This window comes from Pseudorca crassidens, chromosome 16 (genome assembly GCF_039906515.1).
Source record: "Pseudorca crassidens isolate mPseCra1 chromosome 16, mPseCra1.hap1, whole genome shotgun sequence".
NCBI lineage: Eukaryota > Metazoa > Chordata > Mammalia > Artiodactyla > Delphinidae > Pseudorca > Pseudorca crassidens.
In genome coordinates, this window is record NC_090311.1 from 61,040,616 (window position 1) to 61,055,557 (window position 14,942).

General features: G+C 54.1%; 1 protein-coding gene across 4 annotated transcripts in view; it reads right to left on the bottom strand.

Annotated features, from left to right (window-relative positions):
• Positions 1-13,974, bottom strand: part of SLC29A3 (solute carrier family 29 member 3) — a 41,692-nt gene extending 27,718 nt beyond the window's left edge. For 3 of the 4 annotated variants that reach the window (XR_010935954.1, XM_067710653.1, XM_067710652.1), the window contains exons 1-2: positions 13,873-13,967; positions 10,394-10,692 (exon numbers count right to left, since the gene is read on the bottom strand). Coding sequence is in view for 3 of the 4 variants with exons in the window: in XM_067710652.1 (XP_067566753.1) it covers positions 10,394-10,692; position 13,873 (300 nt within the window). In the remaining variant the exon portion in view is untranslated. Of the gene's footprint in view, positions 1-10,393; positions 10,693-13,872 lie in introns of all 4 variants that reach the window. The other variant, XM_067710654.1, reaches the window with a different exon arrangement.
• Positions 13,975-14,942: the final 968 nt, after the last annotated feature.

Sequence of the window (14,942 nt, forward strand, 5' to 3'; positions counted from 1 at the left end):
GAGGCCTTCCAAGGAAATTCCCCACCTCCCCTCAGCTTCTGCAGCCCCCTGAGGGCTGACACACATCAGCAACCCAGGGCTGATGGCTAGGGACAGGGACCAGGCCCTGTGGCATGTGCCTAAAGAGGAAGCGGTAGACAAAAAACCAAAACCAAAACAAAAAAAAATGAGGTGGCCTGGCGGTGCTCCAGCTGCTCTCTGCAGAAGGAAACCCAGGAGAACAACCAGGAAGAGGCAGTCCTGAGCAGACCCAGCTGCACTTCCTCACCCAACAGGCCCTCTCCTCTACAGGGAGGCTGTTTTTCTTTGGGGGTTCATGTGGGCAGAAACCACAGGCTGCTACAGGCCTCAGATGCATGCGTGCGTGCGTGTGTGTGCACACACATGGGACTCCCAAGAGGGCCTCCCAGGTCGCTGCTGCCATCACGGATCCCTCCCATAAGATGGCCCTGTAATGAAGGTGCTCGGCCAAGACTACAGTTTGGTTCTGCTCTCCGGGTACTCGAGACAATCGAGCACGTAAGGCCCAGGCTGTGTTCTAATTTGTCGAGGAAATCACCTCTAGATTCTAAGGATGTGTGCAGGAAGAAGTAAAACCGAAGGCAGAGGGGGAGCGATCGAGAGCCTGGGAGGGCCAGGGAGCAGGGCGCAGCTGTGGACAGGGGCCCTGAGCACACAGGGAGAAAATAAAAAGAGAAGTCGAGGCCACTGAAGGCATGACTGACAGCGTTTCAGGTCGGGCTTTTTCTCTCCCTCTGCAGGACACAGCAAGAGCTAAAAACAGAAGAAAAAGCCATCACAGGTGTATTTACTGGGAATAGCATGCTGGCTGGGTCTGCAGTTAGAATCAGAGGGTGGACAAGGGAATTAAAAAAAAATGACTCACTTTGGTTCTAATTTTTAAAAATGGTTTAGAGCAGCCATCCATGCTAGCCCAGGCCACTGGGCAGCTGGGAGGAGGGACCTGCCCTCTCTGCCTGGTGGCCACTCACCCATGCCCTGCTCAGGAAGCCTATAGCCCCATCCTAACCTGCCTGACCCCCAGACTGCCCCCAACTTCTCCTTTCCTGGGATGACAGGGCTCAGGCAAAATCCTGCCTTACAATGCTTTCATGGTGTAAGGAAGGGTGTTTCCCTCACTTAGCACTATTCTTCAGAATTCTGCTCTTAAGAAGTAGATTGCCAAATGGAATCTAGGCACCTTTTCCATTCGGAGAGGTCTGAGTTGCACTAGGAGTGGACTGCAGGAGCGTCACGATCCATCTACACCAGAATGGTGCTTCTCAAGGAACAGCATGTGGACAGAGGAGAACTGGATACCTGCTACCCTGCCAGCTGGCCATGTCAGGAGCACCTGGCAACAGTGCCCAGGCCCACCCCAGGGAGGAGGAGCCAGCAGAGCGGAGTCTGGGAATCTGGGTGTCTGCCAAGTGCCCCAGGAAACCTGATACAGACTCATAGATACCCCTGGGTTACGGCCCCCACTCTTGTCTTCATAGCCCTGTGGCATCAGCAAGTCACTTATTGCTTCACTTTCCTCCTCTGTGGGCAAAATGCATCCTTATGGCTGGATGTGAGGTGACAGGCAAATGGGTGGAGCAGGGCTTTTCAAATGACAGGTTGCAATCCTGTTCATAAAGGATATGAAATCCACTTAATGGGTCACAACCAGAATTTTATTTCATTTTCACTTTTACTGCCTTCTTTCCTGTTCCTCAGGATGAATCATCTGCGTGCTTTTCCAGGACCCCCTCCACTGTGCCCCGAGCCCAGGCCCTGTCTGCTCGCAGACTGCACTCAGCTATGTTTCTTCCTCGTCCTCAGCACCCACGGTCCCCTCTCCACTGGACCATTCACATGAGCACACAAACTACCTGCTATTTCTCCTGTGTTAAAAATACAACAAACCAGACTTCCCTGGTGGCACAGTGGTTGAGAGTCCGCCTGCCGATGCAGGGGACACGGGTTCGTGCCCCGGTCCGGGAAGATCCCACATGCCGCGGAGCGGCTGGGCCCGTGAGCCGTGGCCGCTGAGCCTGCGCGTCCGGAGCCTGTGCTCCGCAACGGGAGAGGCCACAGCAGTGAGAGGCCAGCGTACCGCCAAGAAAAAAAAAAAAAAAAAAAACAAACCCAGAAAATCCGTACCCTCTTGACCACACATCCCCTGTAACTCCCGCTCCAATCCTCCAGAAGGAAAGAGTTGCAGAGCAAAACTCCTAGAAGTATTTCCCAGGTTTGCGGTCTCCCCAGTCCCTCCCCCATCCTCTCCCTCACGGCCTCGGGTCCAGCTTCTGCCCCTACCCCCATGTCGCTGCTCCCCAAGGCCACCAAGGGCCCACACGAGGTTAAATCCAAAGGCAAGCTCTCCATCCTCCTCAGCCTGGGTGGCTTATAAGCCATTTATAAGATCAGCACGGATGATCACTTGCTCCTCCTTGAAAACTACAATCAGAGATTGTTTTAAGTGTAGATGCTGCTCCGTGAAACTGCTGCTTCCATTACAGACATGTGCGTCCTGCCAGATGAAAGGTGTCGCCTGAAAACATCTGGAGAGGCCGATATGGAGCCCAGGGTTAAGGGCATGGACGATGTGGGTTCAGACGGCCCGGCCTGAGTCACTGACTCTGTGCCTGGGAACAAATAACCTGTATTTTCTGAGCTTTGGTTCCCTTCTCTGTAAAATGGGTATAATAATACCTATCCCTGAGGGCTGTAGTAAGGAGCAAAAGAGATAAGGAAAAGAAAGCTTCTGGCACACAGTAGGTTGCTTAATAAATATCGTGGAATTAATAAGCAAATCAGAGCCCTCAGTACAGTGCTGGCACAGGGCGAGGGTTTGGTCAAGGTGGTGAACGTTAGGAGGATTCGGCCCATCCCTCACACCACAGCTACCGTGTAGGAGATGCGCAGTAAATACCAGGCTTCCCTCCCGGCGACATCTGGGGCGCTCTGTACATGCTGCGGACTCCCCATCGTGGGTCTGTGCTCAGAGCACCCAGGGGCCACGGAGCCTGGCCCCAAGCCACACAGCAGGGGAGGGCACCGCTAGGGCTGGGGCTGAAGGAAGTCCTTCTGTCACCCTCTGGGCTGCTCCCAGCTACCCTGCAGTCCCACGAGACAGACAGACCCAGCTTCCTCCCAGGTACAGAGCTTTTACAAAATCAACTACGCAGGGCTCTAAAAACTCCAGGAGCAGGTCACAGTCCACTCCCTGATCCAGCACAGAGAGGGTACTGGCTGGTCCCGGCAGTGACAGCAGCCCAGGAGAGCAGAGGCCGGGACTGTCTCCATTTCCCTGTCCTCCGTTCTCACGGCTTCACTTGCTCTGGCCTGTGCTACCCTAGGTGCTAGGACATCCACTTCGGTGCCCAGTCGGCCCTACTGCTCCTTTTTCAGGAGGCTGGCAAACAAGGAGGAAGAGGAAGGTGGCTATGGAACCCCTCAGCTCACACTGAGCGTGTGCCCAGAGGAAGGGCTGAAGTCTCTTTCCAGGCTGTCAGGCATCAGGGGACAGCAGAGTCACATTGAGGAATTAAGCCCAAAGCATTTAGGTCAAGCGAGCACCAGACCCTCCATCCAGTCAAACAGAGCAGGACCCTATGGGGCTCCTGGGCACAGAAGCCCTTCTGTACCCCCTTTTTTGTAGGGAACAGACTCCAGCCTCCACACCTTCCCTGAGTTCCAAAGGGCAGATTGGAAAAGTTGCTAATCAGGGAAGGGAGGGGATGCAAAGACAAGGGAGGAGCAGCCAAGAAACAATAGTGCAGCCTCGGGGCAGGGCCCTCAAGGGATACACATAACAGTGTCTTTAAGCTCTTTATAGAATTAAAACCCAACAAATGGAATATGTCAGCATTCTTCATACCAGAGAAGCTCATCAAGAAGATTACCTGAGGGCTTCCCTGGTGGCGCAGTGGTTGAGAGTCCGCCTGCCGATGCAGGGGACACGGGTTCGTGCCCCGGTCTGGGAGGATCCCACATGCCACGGAGCGGCTGGGCCCGTGGGCCATGGCCGCTGAGCCTGCGCGTCCAGAGCCTGTGCTCTGCAACGGGAGAGGCCACAACAGTGAGAGGCCTGCGTACCTGAGACCGGATTAGGGGAGTGCAGGCCCTGCACACACCCTGATCTTATCAGCAACCCCACCCTTGAATCATTGCTATAAAACTCCTCACCAAATCCTCCAGGTTGGGACACATAGCTTTTCAGGGCAGGAGCCTGCTGTGTCCCCCTTTGCCTGGCAAAACAATAAAGCTCTTCTTTTCTACATTACCCAAAACTCTGTCTCTGAGATTTGATTCGGCACCGGTGCAAAAAAGGCTGAGCTTTTGGCATCACCATCTCCGTTTGTAAGGGTCCCAGAGTGCACCCCACACTCTCTGAAGACCAGGTTAAGGAAAACCATTCCTCAGACTTGCAGTAGAGAGCCTGCTCTCATTCTCCCCTCCACTGCCAGCTTTGACCACTTGCACTGCAGGAAGTCCTTCTAGAGGGCTCACCTAAGTCTCTCATGATGTAGCCTAAGCCCATTCAATGGATGCTCTGGTAGAGGCAGAGGACAGCTATTCATCACCCCCACCTGCTAACCTTTCTCTTGGATCATGGGGCTGCATGTTAGCCTCACCTTAAGGCTTAAGAATGCTTCTTCCCAGAGCTTAAGAATGCTTCTGCCCAGGCCCCTCCTTCAATGTCACCAGAATCAGGTGGGTGGGGCAGGCGGGTAGGTTTTCACAACTCTCCGGGTGATTCTACCGTCCAGCCAGAGCGGAGGACGCTAGGGGAGATGGAGAGGCCAGAGTACGCCGGTTACCAGCACAGGCTCCGCTGACCTCCAGACTGGTCCACAGCCCAGTTCTGTCACTTGCTAGTCAGTGACCTTGGGTCAGTGTCTCCAGATCTGTGAGGCTCAGTTTCTCCATCTGAAAACTGGGGCTACAGCACCTAACTCACCAGGTCATCCTGCAGATGAAGTAAGATGGTGGGTCCAATGGCGGCAGGTACAGGCTGTGTGGCGGGGACTTTGTAAAATCAACAGGTCGTTACCAAGACCTCTGATAATCTGTCCTTCTCAAAACTAGTTCATCCTGGTTGCTTTTAGCCCTTCTCCTTGAATTGGGATGTCTGCCCTTAGTCGTAAGAATAGCTCCCAAGTCATGCTATCCTGCTTCTTTGCGGGGCTGAGGGGTTGGGCCAGGACAAAGGTGCCATAAATGAGAAGATGCTCAGAGACCTTCTGAACCAGATCAACCTGGATCCCTTCCCTATGCAGGAAGCCCACTTCGTGTCTCTGCTAGCCCACCTGAAACGTCAGAACTCCTTTGGTGGTGGCCACTGTGACCCCCAGATCTTCTGCTCCCTTGTAAAGCCACGCCCTCCCTATCCTGGATTGGGGTGATGGGGCTTCCTTCCCCAGCCATATAATAACTAAAGCAACAAATACTTATCATGTGCAACTCTATGCTGGGGGCACAGGGATGCAGAGTAAGAGAACTGTATTCACTATTCCAAAAGAGCAAACGGTTTGGCGGGGGAGGCATTCTCACCTTTGAAAAGGGTACTGTCACCACGGATAATAGCAGTTCCTACCTCACAGGGTGCTGGGGGTTAAATTAGTTAATGCAGGCAAAGTGCTGAGAGTGTTGCTACCCCACAATAAGTCCTCAATACCATGAGTTGTGGGGTGAGGACCTGATGGGGAAGTACGCCAGGCTCTGGGGACCCAGATGAGGAGCCCGTAGTTCAGAAGGGTGGAGGCAGGGGAGGTTCCCAGGAGTAACAGACACACCTACCTCCTGCCCCACTCCCTGGTCTGAGCCCCTGGAGTGCCTCTGGTCAGGGGATGGACAGGATGGCAACAGATGGCCAGGCGTGGGTCCTGGCCCCGCTGACACCAAGTCGGACTGTGGGTCCCACCCACGACCTGGCCATGTCCCGCAGCCCCCTCAGAGAGGAGCCCTGGGCAGGCCAAGGCGAATGGGAAGAATGCGTGGGCAGGGGCCGTGGAGGCCTCGTGGCAGGGGAGGACCGGGAGAAGGTGTCATCACCACCTTCTCTGGGGCAGAAAGGGGGTGTGTGTCCGCCTTATAGTCCCGGGCCCAGCGGCAGCGCTACAGGCTTGCAGGAGAGGCCAAGGAGGCCCCCCACAGGATCAGGGATGGTTTACGAACCCCAGAGCCAGGGGAGGACTGGGGTGGGGGGCAGGGGGATGTGGTAGAGGTGGTGTGGGGAAGGGATCAGGGATGCTGACAGCTTGGAAGCTGGGTCCAGAATCCAGGGGTACAGCTAAGGCACCTGGGCTTCCAGGGGGGAAAAGGAGGCCAGACCAGGGTCAGGCTCTCCACAGGAAGAAAGATAATACGGTTTGGCCACATCAGGGTGTGGGGTGGCCTCTGTCTCCAGGACAGTCCCGTCTGCACTACCCTCCGAGCAGGACAAATTCTGCAGTCATCTATCCACCTAAATTCTCCGTAAAACTGTTTACAGCCCTTCCTAGCTATGTGATTAGGGGCAGGCTATCGAACCTCTCTGAGCCTCTGGCTTTTTGCCTGAAAAAACCCCCCAGAAACAGGGTTAATGAGAGACAGTGTGTTTGGCACCCTTGCCAGCATGGTGGCCCAGAGTCAGGCTCGGAAGGCGGCTCCCCAAAGCACCATCTTTTCCTATCAGTTCTTCCTCTTTTATGCTCTCATTTTTTTGGCTCTGGGCCCACAGTCTTGTGGTGAGTTTATTCAAAGTTCTTATTCCAGAGAACGGAGACAAGGGGGCAGGCGAGCCTGAGAATGCTTTCTAAACCACCCCAAGGGTGTTCCAGGCAGAAGAAAATGATCCTGAGAAGGGGGGTGACCTTGAAAGTGACATAACCGGGGAGGGGGTCTGTGCAAACACCCCTACGGAGTCAAATTCCCCACCCAATGGTATCCGTCCCTGGGAAATATAAAAAGGAAGTACGGAGAACAACCAACATCCAGGCCCACAGCTAATTGAGCTGCAGGTGGTGGCTGGAGACAGACCCATTTGACTCTTCCCCGCTCGCTCCCCCCAGAGTAGCCCTCAGGTGACAGCACAGACCAGCCGCCTCTCGCAGGGAAATCAGGAAGAGAGGGGGAAAGAACTGGGGAGGCGGGTGGCAGGAATGAGGAATTAGGCAAAGAAAAATGGCGCACAAAATGCAGAAACACCCCAGCATGCTTGCTTCCCAAACCTGGCCCATGAATCGAGGGGTGACAGGTCTCTCATCTCCGATGCCAAGAGCGAGGAGCTCCGGGCAGCCGCAGGTACTACATCTGCACCTGCCAGCACTTGGAAAGAGGCAATAAAGCATAGCAGCAGGGCCTGGAATGCTAAGTGCCTGCAGCTGGGAAGGGACTGCCTCGCAGCAAGAGCCGCTCACGGCACACCTCCGCTGGGCGAGGGCCACTCCCAGGGACTGGACCGCACATCCTCGCCTGCCCTGGGCAGCCCGCTGCTGGGGCCAGGGCAGCGGGCAGAAGAGGAGGCAGGACAGGTGCACATGGAATGTAGCCCTGGGGGCCACCCAGGGCCGGGTGCTGGCCCAGACAGACAGGGATCTTCTGGATGAAGCCCAAGTGAGTTGGCTGATTTACGGAGGCTGGCAGAAAGCTGGGACGCTTGAGTCACTGGTAAATGAGAGTGGATCATAAAGCACCCCGGCGAAGCCAGACGTCTGGAAATACAGCAGGGCCACCTGCAGCTCACAGTGTGGCCCCATTCCTCGAAGGATAATAATGATCATAATGTCTATACAGAACTCACAGTAGTGGTGCCAGGCCCTGCGCTAAGTGCTTTGCATGCCTGTGAATTTACTTAACCCTCACCACAACCCTAAGAAGTTGGTGGGTGTATCATCCTCCTGTTATATGCCTGCAAGGCGAGGCAGCACCGAGAGGCCAGGGAGCTAAGAGCAGAGGCAGGGTTTGAACCCATGCAGTCTGTTTCCAAAAGCCCTGCCCTAGCCAGTGCTTCCCAAACTCTACCATACCTGCCAGTCACCAGGGCGGCGTGTTGGCAGCTCCTGACTCAGTCAGTCTGGGGGCCTGAGACTCTGCATCACTAACACACTCCCAGTGATGCCTGGTCCCAAGACCACGCCTTGAGGAGGACGCTCTAAATTACTATACTAGGTTCCGTGACAGCCCTTCACTGCAGAAATGAGTTTATACGCACTGCTCTGGCCTCTGGAGGCATGTGTGAATTCCTCAGTTAACAGGGAGAGGCCCTCACAGGGTGTCAGAACCAAGGGGCTGGAGCTGGAGGAGGGAGTGTGAAGTCTTGAAATGCCCATGTCCACACCTCACCTCGGCCTTATTCAATCAGCATCTCTGGGGTAGGGCCCAGACTGGAAATTTTAAAAAGCTCCCTGGGTGATTCCACTGCATAGCCATGGTAGAGCCCTTCCAGACAGACGATAGGGATGCCTCAGTCAATGCATCAGACTCATTGAAAGTTCCGTGGGGTTAGGTCAGGGAGTTCAAAGGTGCTCTCAGAAAAGGGGTGGCGAGCCAACTCCTAGGCCAGTTGATGGGTATGGCTAGGGTCTGCTAGGGTATCCTCTTCTTGTCCCCTGGAGCACCCCTGGAGGAGAGGGGCAGCTGGCAACCCGCAGCCTGGGATGCCTTTAGAGCACCCTGCTTCCCCCATCCATGAGCTTTCAAGAGAGAGCAGACCTTGCCCTAGATCAGCTGCGAAAACTGAGGCTCCTGACAGAGTAACCACACTGAACCCTCTTCTCCACTAAACCTGGACCTTAGCCCCCGGCCTGTCTCCACCTGCCAGCTCAGTCTTAGCAAGAATCCTTCGAAGTCAGTTTTTGGAGAATCCCCCCACCCTTGATATCTTATCACCCTCGAGATCTGATCAAGTTCTTCATCCCCCACCCTTGGTGTCTATGTCATTGGCCTGCCTTTAGCAAGAATCCCCCTACCCTTCATTGTAAATTAACTATACTTCAACATTAAAAAAAGAAATAATTCTCAAATGCTATGGCTACTTTCCAAGTAAGGTTAGTGACAATTTTTATACTAAACCAAATTATAATGAAACCTTAATTTATGAGGAAAAAAAATCCCTCTACCCTGATGATTCCTCTTAGTAATGTTCCAACCACTGACCCCCTCACTTTGCTCCTTAGCTATAAATCCCCACTTGTCCTTGCAGTATTTGGAGCTGAGCCCAATCTCTCTCCCTTACTGCAACAGTCTTGAGTAAAGGTTTCCTTACCACTTTAACAAGTGGCAGAATAATTTTTTCTTTAACACTCTCCCTGCCCATGGGAAAAGTCACCCCACAAAATGAGCAGCCCCAGGTGGAGAGAGAGGGCTTGATGCCACCTGCCAACCAAACTGAGACTCCTCACCTTGACATTCAAGGCCCAAGCAAAGCCTTCAAGGCCCAGGAAATTATCTCAAGCCTTATTTCTCTCTTATATGCACCCCACATATAGCAAAACCAGATGCTTCACTGTTCCTAATAGACATCTGAACTTTCCTCCCAACCTGCCATAGCTCAGAGTTTTCCTTCCACCTGGAATGTCTCCTCCCCATTCTTCTAAGTTGCAGAGATCTCTCCCCTAATAACAAGACTACTTACGCCCAGTCTTCAATTCCCCATCTTCCATAACTACACAGACTCCTATCTGGGCTGGGTACATGGTTCTCGGGATAAAGACAACACTTAAAGACTACACTTCCCAGCCTCCTTTGCAGTGCTTGTGGTCACACGACTGACCAATGCGATATGAGCAAAAGCAATGTGTTTTACTTCCCAGAGTGTTTATGTTCTTATAACTGTCCTTTTCCTCTTCCTACTTGATGTAATGGCTAGAATTCCAACAGCCATTTTAGACTATGAAGTGATCTTGAACATGGAAGCTACATATGGTGGAGTAACTAGGTTCCTGCAAACATGGAACATCACACTAGCATTGGGCTGGCCCCCTCCAGACTTGCACATGAGAGAAAAATGACCTTCTATCTTGTGGTAGCCACTGCTCTTATGGAATTTTCTGCAACTCACAGCTGAACTTAGCACTATTATATCCACTCTTTCAGACTCCTGGAGGCATGGACTCTGAATTCTTGGTTACCATACCACACGGCACAGAATCATCATTTGCGTCTCCTCCCCAAGTTAAATACTAAGCAATGTGAAGGCTGGGGCTGTGTCTTATCCATTTCCATCTTCCCCTGCCACCTGAAGCATGAGGCCTCATATACAACACAGAGCATGTTTTAGGGCTGAAGTGAATTCCATCTACGTACTATACTCCACACAGCTTCCCAATTCGCATCCATACTCTTAGGACGCTGCAAGCCTCCCTGGAAGGGTGCACCCAAATGAAGTCGCCCTTCACCGCCTCCCAGGAGGAACACGCCTTACCAGGATGTCCGAGCCCTTAGACTCCTCCAGTGTGGCTGGGCTGGAACAGTTGCTGAGTTTGAATATCCAGTACTCCTGGGCCGTGACAAAGAAGTTCCATGGCAGCAGGCCACCGATGCCCAAGCTGAAGAAGATGATGTAGGTACCACTGAAGCGGTCCTTGGGCCTCTGGAGGCCGGGCGGCGGGTGGTCCAGCAGCTTCTCAAGCAGTGCTTCTTGGTCAGCTCGGAGAGAGCTGCTTGCAGTTCTGTAGGTGGAGTTGGAGCTTTGATGAAAGTCATCCTCTGAGACGATGGCCACTGTTGGAGCAGAGAGAGAAGCAGACATGGGGCAGGTGATCAGCAGCTGAGGCCGGAACTCACCCATCCTACAGAGCTGACTATGTCCCCACTCTGAGGTCTACAGGGTCACCAAGGTGTGGTTCGAGAGCTTCAGGTTTAAAGATTAGGGAGAAGGATAAGATGTCACACTGTAAGTGACCTCAGGTTCCCCCCACCCAGTCCATACAAGGGCAACAGAGTAGCAAATAATTGTGGGGCAGCTGGGAGTAAGGCAATGCGGCATGGTGGGGCCTGTGGCAATCAACCTGCAAGGGCAAATCTGGTCTCAAGGCATCGAACTTTCTAAGCAGCCATAACAAAAGGAATTAGGACCCCTGATGAGCACACAGTGCTCTCTAAACTCTTCAACTTTATGTGAGAAAAGTAAGGAGCAGGAAAAGTGTGCAGAATATGGTACTATTTGTGCAAAAAAGCAGGGATGGGGTAGATGGGAAGGAGAAAATACACATATGTACGTATATCCTCTGGAAGGACACAAAAAATTTCAAACAGTGGTTGCCTCTGAGGTGGGAGGCTAGGGATGGGGAGGGTGGGGACTTCACTGCATACTCTTCTGCGCCTCTCGAATTCTGAACTTTGTGAATGTATTATCTGTTCAAAAATAAAATTATAAATAAAAATAAAGGCATTCAAATTAAATAATGTTAACAACAACAAACAACCTCATGGTGTCTAGCGCTGCCCCCAGAAGCTGGTTTGAAACATCTAATAGTCCACTCTCTCATTTCATTTGTGGGGAAACCGAGGTCCAAAGAACGGGTCACAAACCAGGCCAGTGGCCAAGCCTGAGCCTGCAGCTCTGGCCTGGGTCCCCACCTCTGTTCATCACATCCCACCACGAGACAGCAACTCCCCATTTGTGGTAGCAGCTAAGACAAATCGAAGATTCCAGGTTGCCAGTAACAATTGTGTAGATGGCCTTGGGCAAGTCACCATGCTCTGACCCTCACCTTCCCCATCCCCATCCGCAAACCCAGGGAAGCCTTTTTCCAATGGTTTTTGTAAACTGCGACTGGCTGGCAATGCTGACAAACGTCAGCATCTTCCCTGCCATCCTCAGCTTGTCACCTGGCCGGCTGGCTGTGGAGTTTAGCTGCAAGGTAGCACGCCTGCTTCTATGCCCTATATAGCACACAGGCCATGACAGCAGCTTGATAAATGGGAAATATTTCCATAAAGCTGAGGATGGGATACTCTGCAGTCCCTTCTGCAATAAACAAATCAATGCGCCTCGGCTCACGTAGGAGTCTGAGCCTTAACTCAGAGCACCAAGCCAGGCCAGGTGAGATGGGAGCACTGTGTCACAGAGGTACAGAGCCTTATCAGGCTCTGCTACTATTTCGGGAGAGCCTCACAACATTTCCCGGAATTAGGCAGGACAGAAATTATTGTCTCCTTTTTATCAGAAGCAAAGGATGAGGACTTACGTCACTTGATTTGTCCCACATTCAAACAGTAAGAATTCCCGATAGTTAAAATTAAATCCAGTACTCATGCATGTCAAGGTCTGTACCTAGCACTTGAGGCTGACCACAGCCCAGTATAGTAGGTAGTACTCTAAGACCCATTTCACAGGTGAAGAGTGAGCCTCAAAGAGGTTGAGCAATTTGCCCAAAGTCACACAGTAAGAGTAAGGTTACATAGCCAAGCAGTCTGAGCCCATGTGGACTCCATGGCGTCCCTGGGAGGCAGGTGGCTGGCAACGTGCACCCTTGTCTGCTGGCTCCAGGCCAGTGAGTGTGAGCAGCGGTGAAGGCAGCACTGCAGGGCACCCTCATCAATGTTTGCTGAATGAATGGACTCTGGAATGAATGGAATGAATGGGGGCAGCCAGGACGCTTTCCCCTACTGGGGCAGCATATACCCTGCAGCAGGCAGGCAGGAGGATGCCGGATACCCAGAGCATCCGAGTCAGCAAGTCTATTTTAAACTCCCCTGGTTGAGCAGAGCCCTTTCCCAGCTTTGCTCACAGGGAGCTCAGCACTAACCAGACAGTGTGGCCACACGTGCACATGTGTGCGCGCACACACACACACACACACACACACACACACACACACACCCCATTTCTAAATTAGTGTTTAAAATGTAAAAATTATGACCCACGTAGGACAACAGACAAAGGCCAAGTGGTTCCTTCCAGATGCTCCAGCTCCAAGTGTGGGTGCAGGGGCCAACAGCTCGGTCACCCAGGCCACACTCTGCCGGAGTCCATTCTCAGCTCCAGATATCTATTTGTCCAGGACCATTCAGCCTTGACAAAGCTTCGAAGGAGCCTGGAATTTCCTCTCACCCAGGTCACAGGCCAAGGCACTGGAGTGAGCAAAGTCTTATTACTCTTGATGAAAACGAGCTGCTGGCTTTTGGATTAAAAAGGTAAGGAAGAGCCTCGGCTGGTGGGCTGGCTGTGGCCTGGAGTGTGTTCCTCAGGCACCTGCAGGAGCTCGTTGGGCTCAGCCCTGCTCCCGTCCTGGGTGACCTGGGGCAAGGGGCAGCCGCTGCACGAAGCAGCAGAAACTCCCGGGGCCTGGAGTCATTGCAGGCCATCCTCCAGGTCTGGGTGCTGGTTTCCAGGAAGTTTCTTACTGACTCTGGCAATCTCGCCTCTGTGTCTCTATTTCCTCACCTATGAAATGGGGGCAGGGGGGCTGGTGAAGCTAACCTACGGGAAAGCACTGCTGGGAAACTCACGGTGCCACCCACAGGCCATGGCAGAATGTGCCTTGGGGTTGTGGACACCCCCAGCCTCAGGCTTCCCAGTTTGGACAGTCAGCCACCTTCTGGATACTCTGGGCTGACCTGTCCATACCCAGGCCCCCCATATCCAGGCGGTGAGGTCCAGTCTCAGGAAATCCATGGGGAGGAGGGCGGAGAATCTGGGGGAGAAAGAAGATAGAGACCCAGAAAGAGGGAAAGTAGGGGGAGGAGGAGAGAGGGCGGAGAGGAAGCGGAGGGACGCTGGGGAGGGGGCCACAGCGAGAGGCGCCAAGACAGAGGCCGGGGTCCTGAGGCTCCCGCGGAGCCCCCCAGGAGGGCCGCGGCGGGAGGCCGCCGACTGCGCGAGCCCAGTGGGCGACCGAGGGCCTGAAGAGCTGGGGGGGGGGCCAGACCCGCGCCCGACAGCCGGCCCGCACTTACTGTCGCCGCCGCGTCGCCGCCGCCTCTCTGCTTACCTCGGCCACTACGACGACTCGCGTCTCTGCTGGGCCGCAGGCCGGGCTCCGCCTCCAGGCGCCGCCCCGCCCACCACCGCCGGCTCTTCCCGGTTTGCAAACCTTTCTCCTTCCGGCGCTCCCTGCGCTGCTGCCCCACTTCACAGGTGGAGAGAGTGAGGCGCCGGGCCGCCAGGTGCCCTGCGCAGGCGGGCGTGCGAGCGCTCCGTGAGCCGGCTCTCGGTGCTGCCGCAGCTGCTTCTCCACCGTGGAGCCCGACCCCATCATTTCCCAGAGCCCTGCTCCCCAGAACCCGGAAAAGCTCTCCACCTGCCCCAGACTCCTGCAGTCTCACCCTCTCCTCCCTGATCCCCTGCTGTTCCCCGCACCCCACCCCCGCGCCGCCTGAGGGACCCTCCTGTGTGCCAACACCTTCCAGAGGCTCGTTGTCTGGCTGAGGCAGGGGCGTAGTTGGGCCGGCAGCACGCAGTCCTCAGGACCACCCCGGCCCCACGAGGCCCTCCCACCAGCCGCCAGACCTTCCTGTCTAAATTACAGGCCAAGGCAGCCACCTTTATCCTACCCTCTCTCTGCTGTGCCCCTGACATCCACATGCCCTGAGGGGCCGGCGTCGCCTTGTGCCCCTATTACGGAGGGACCTGAGAAATCTGGGCTTGTGGGAACCCCAGATGGAGCTGGGATGTAACACCAGCTCTGTCTGGGTCTAAAACCCCTGCGGAGATGCCCCTGACCCCACAGGGGTGAGCTCATTGCTGGCTGCTCTCGGGACCGGGGGAGGTGGCAGCCTTGTTTCATGGTGAGGCTCACAGAACACTGTACTTCCTTCATTAAGCAGACCTACTCTGTGCCCTGCCCTGCAATGGGGTCCCATGATATTGTGTTAGAATCAGGAATATATATTTGGTCTGTTCCCTTGTTCTGGTCTCGACTGTCTAAAACCCATAGAATTTGCTGAGTGATGGGAGAGTCTTTTGTTGTTCATAACGAGCCCCTCTCAACCTTACCTGAATTTATGGTAATGAGGTGGGCTTGGTG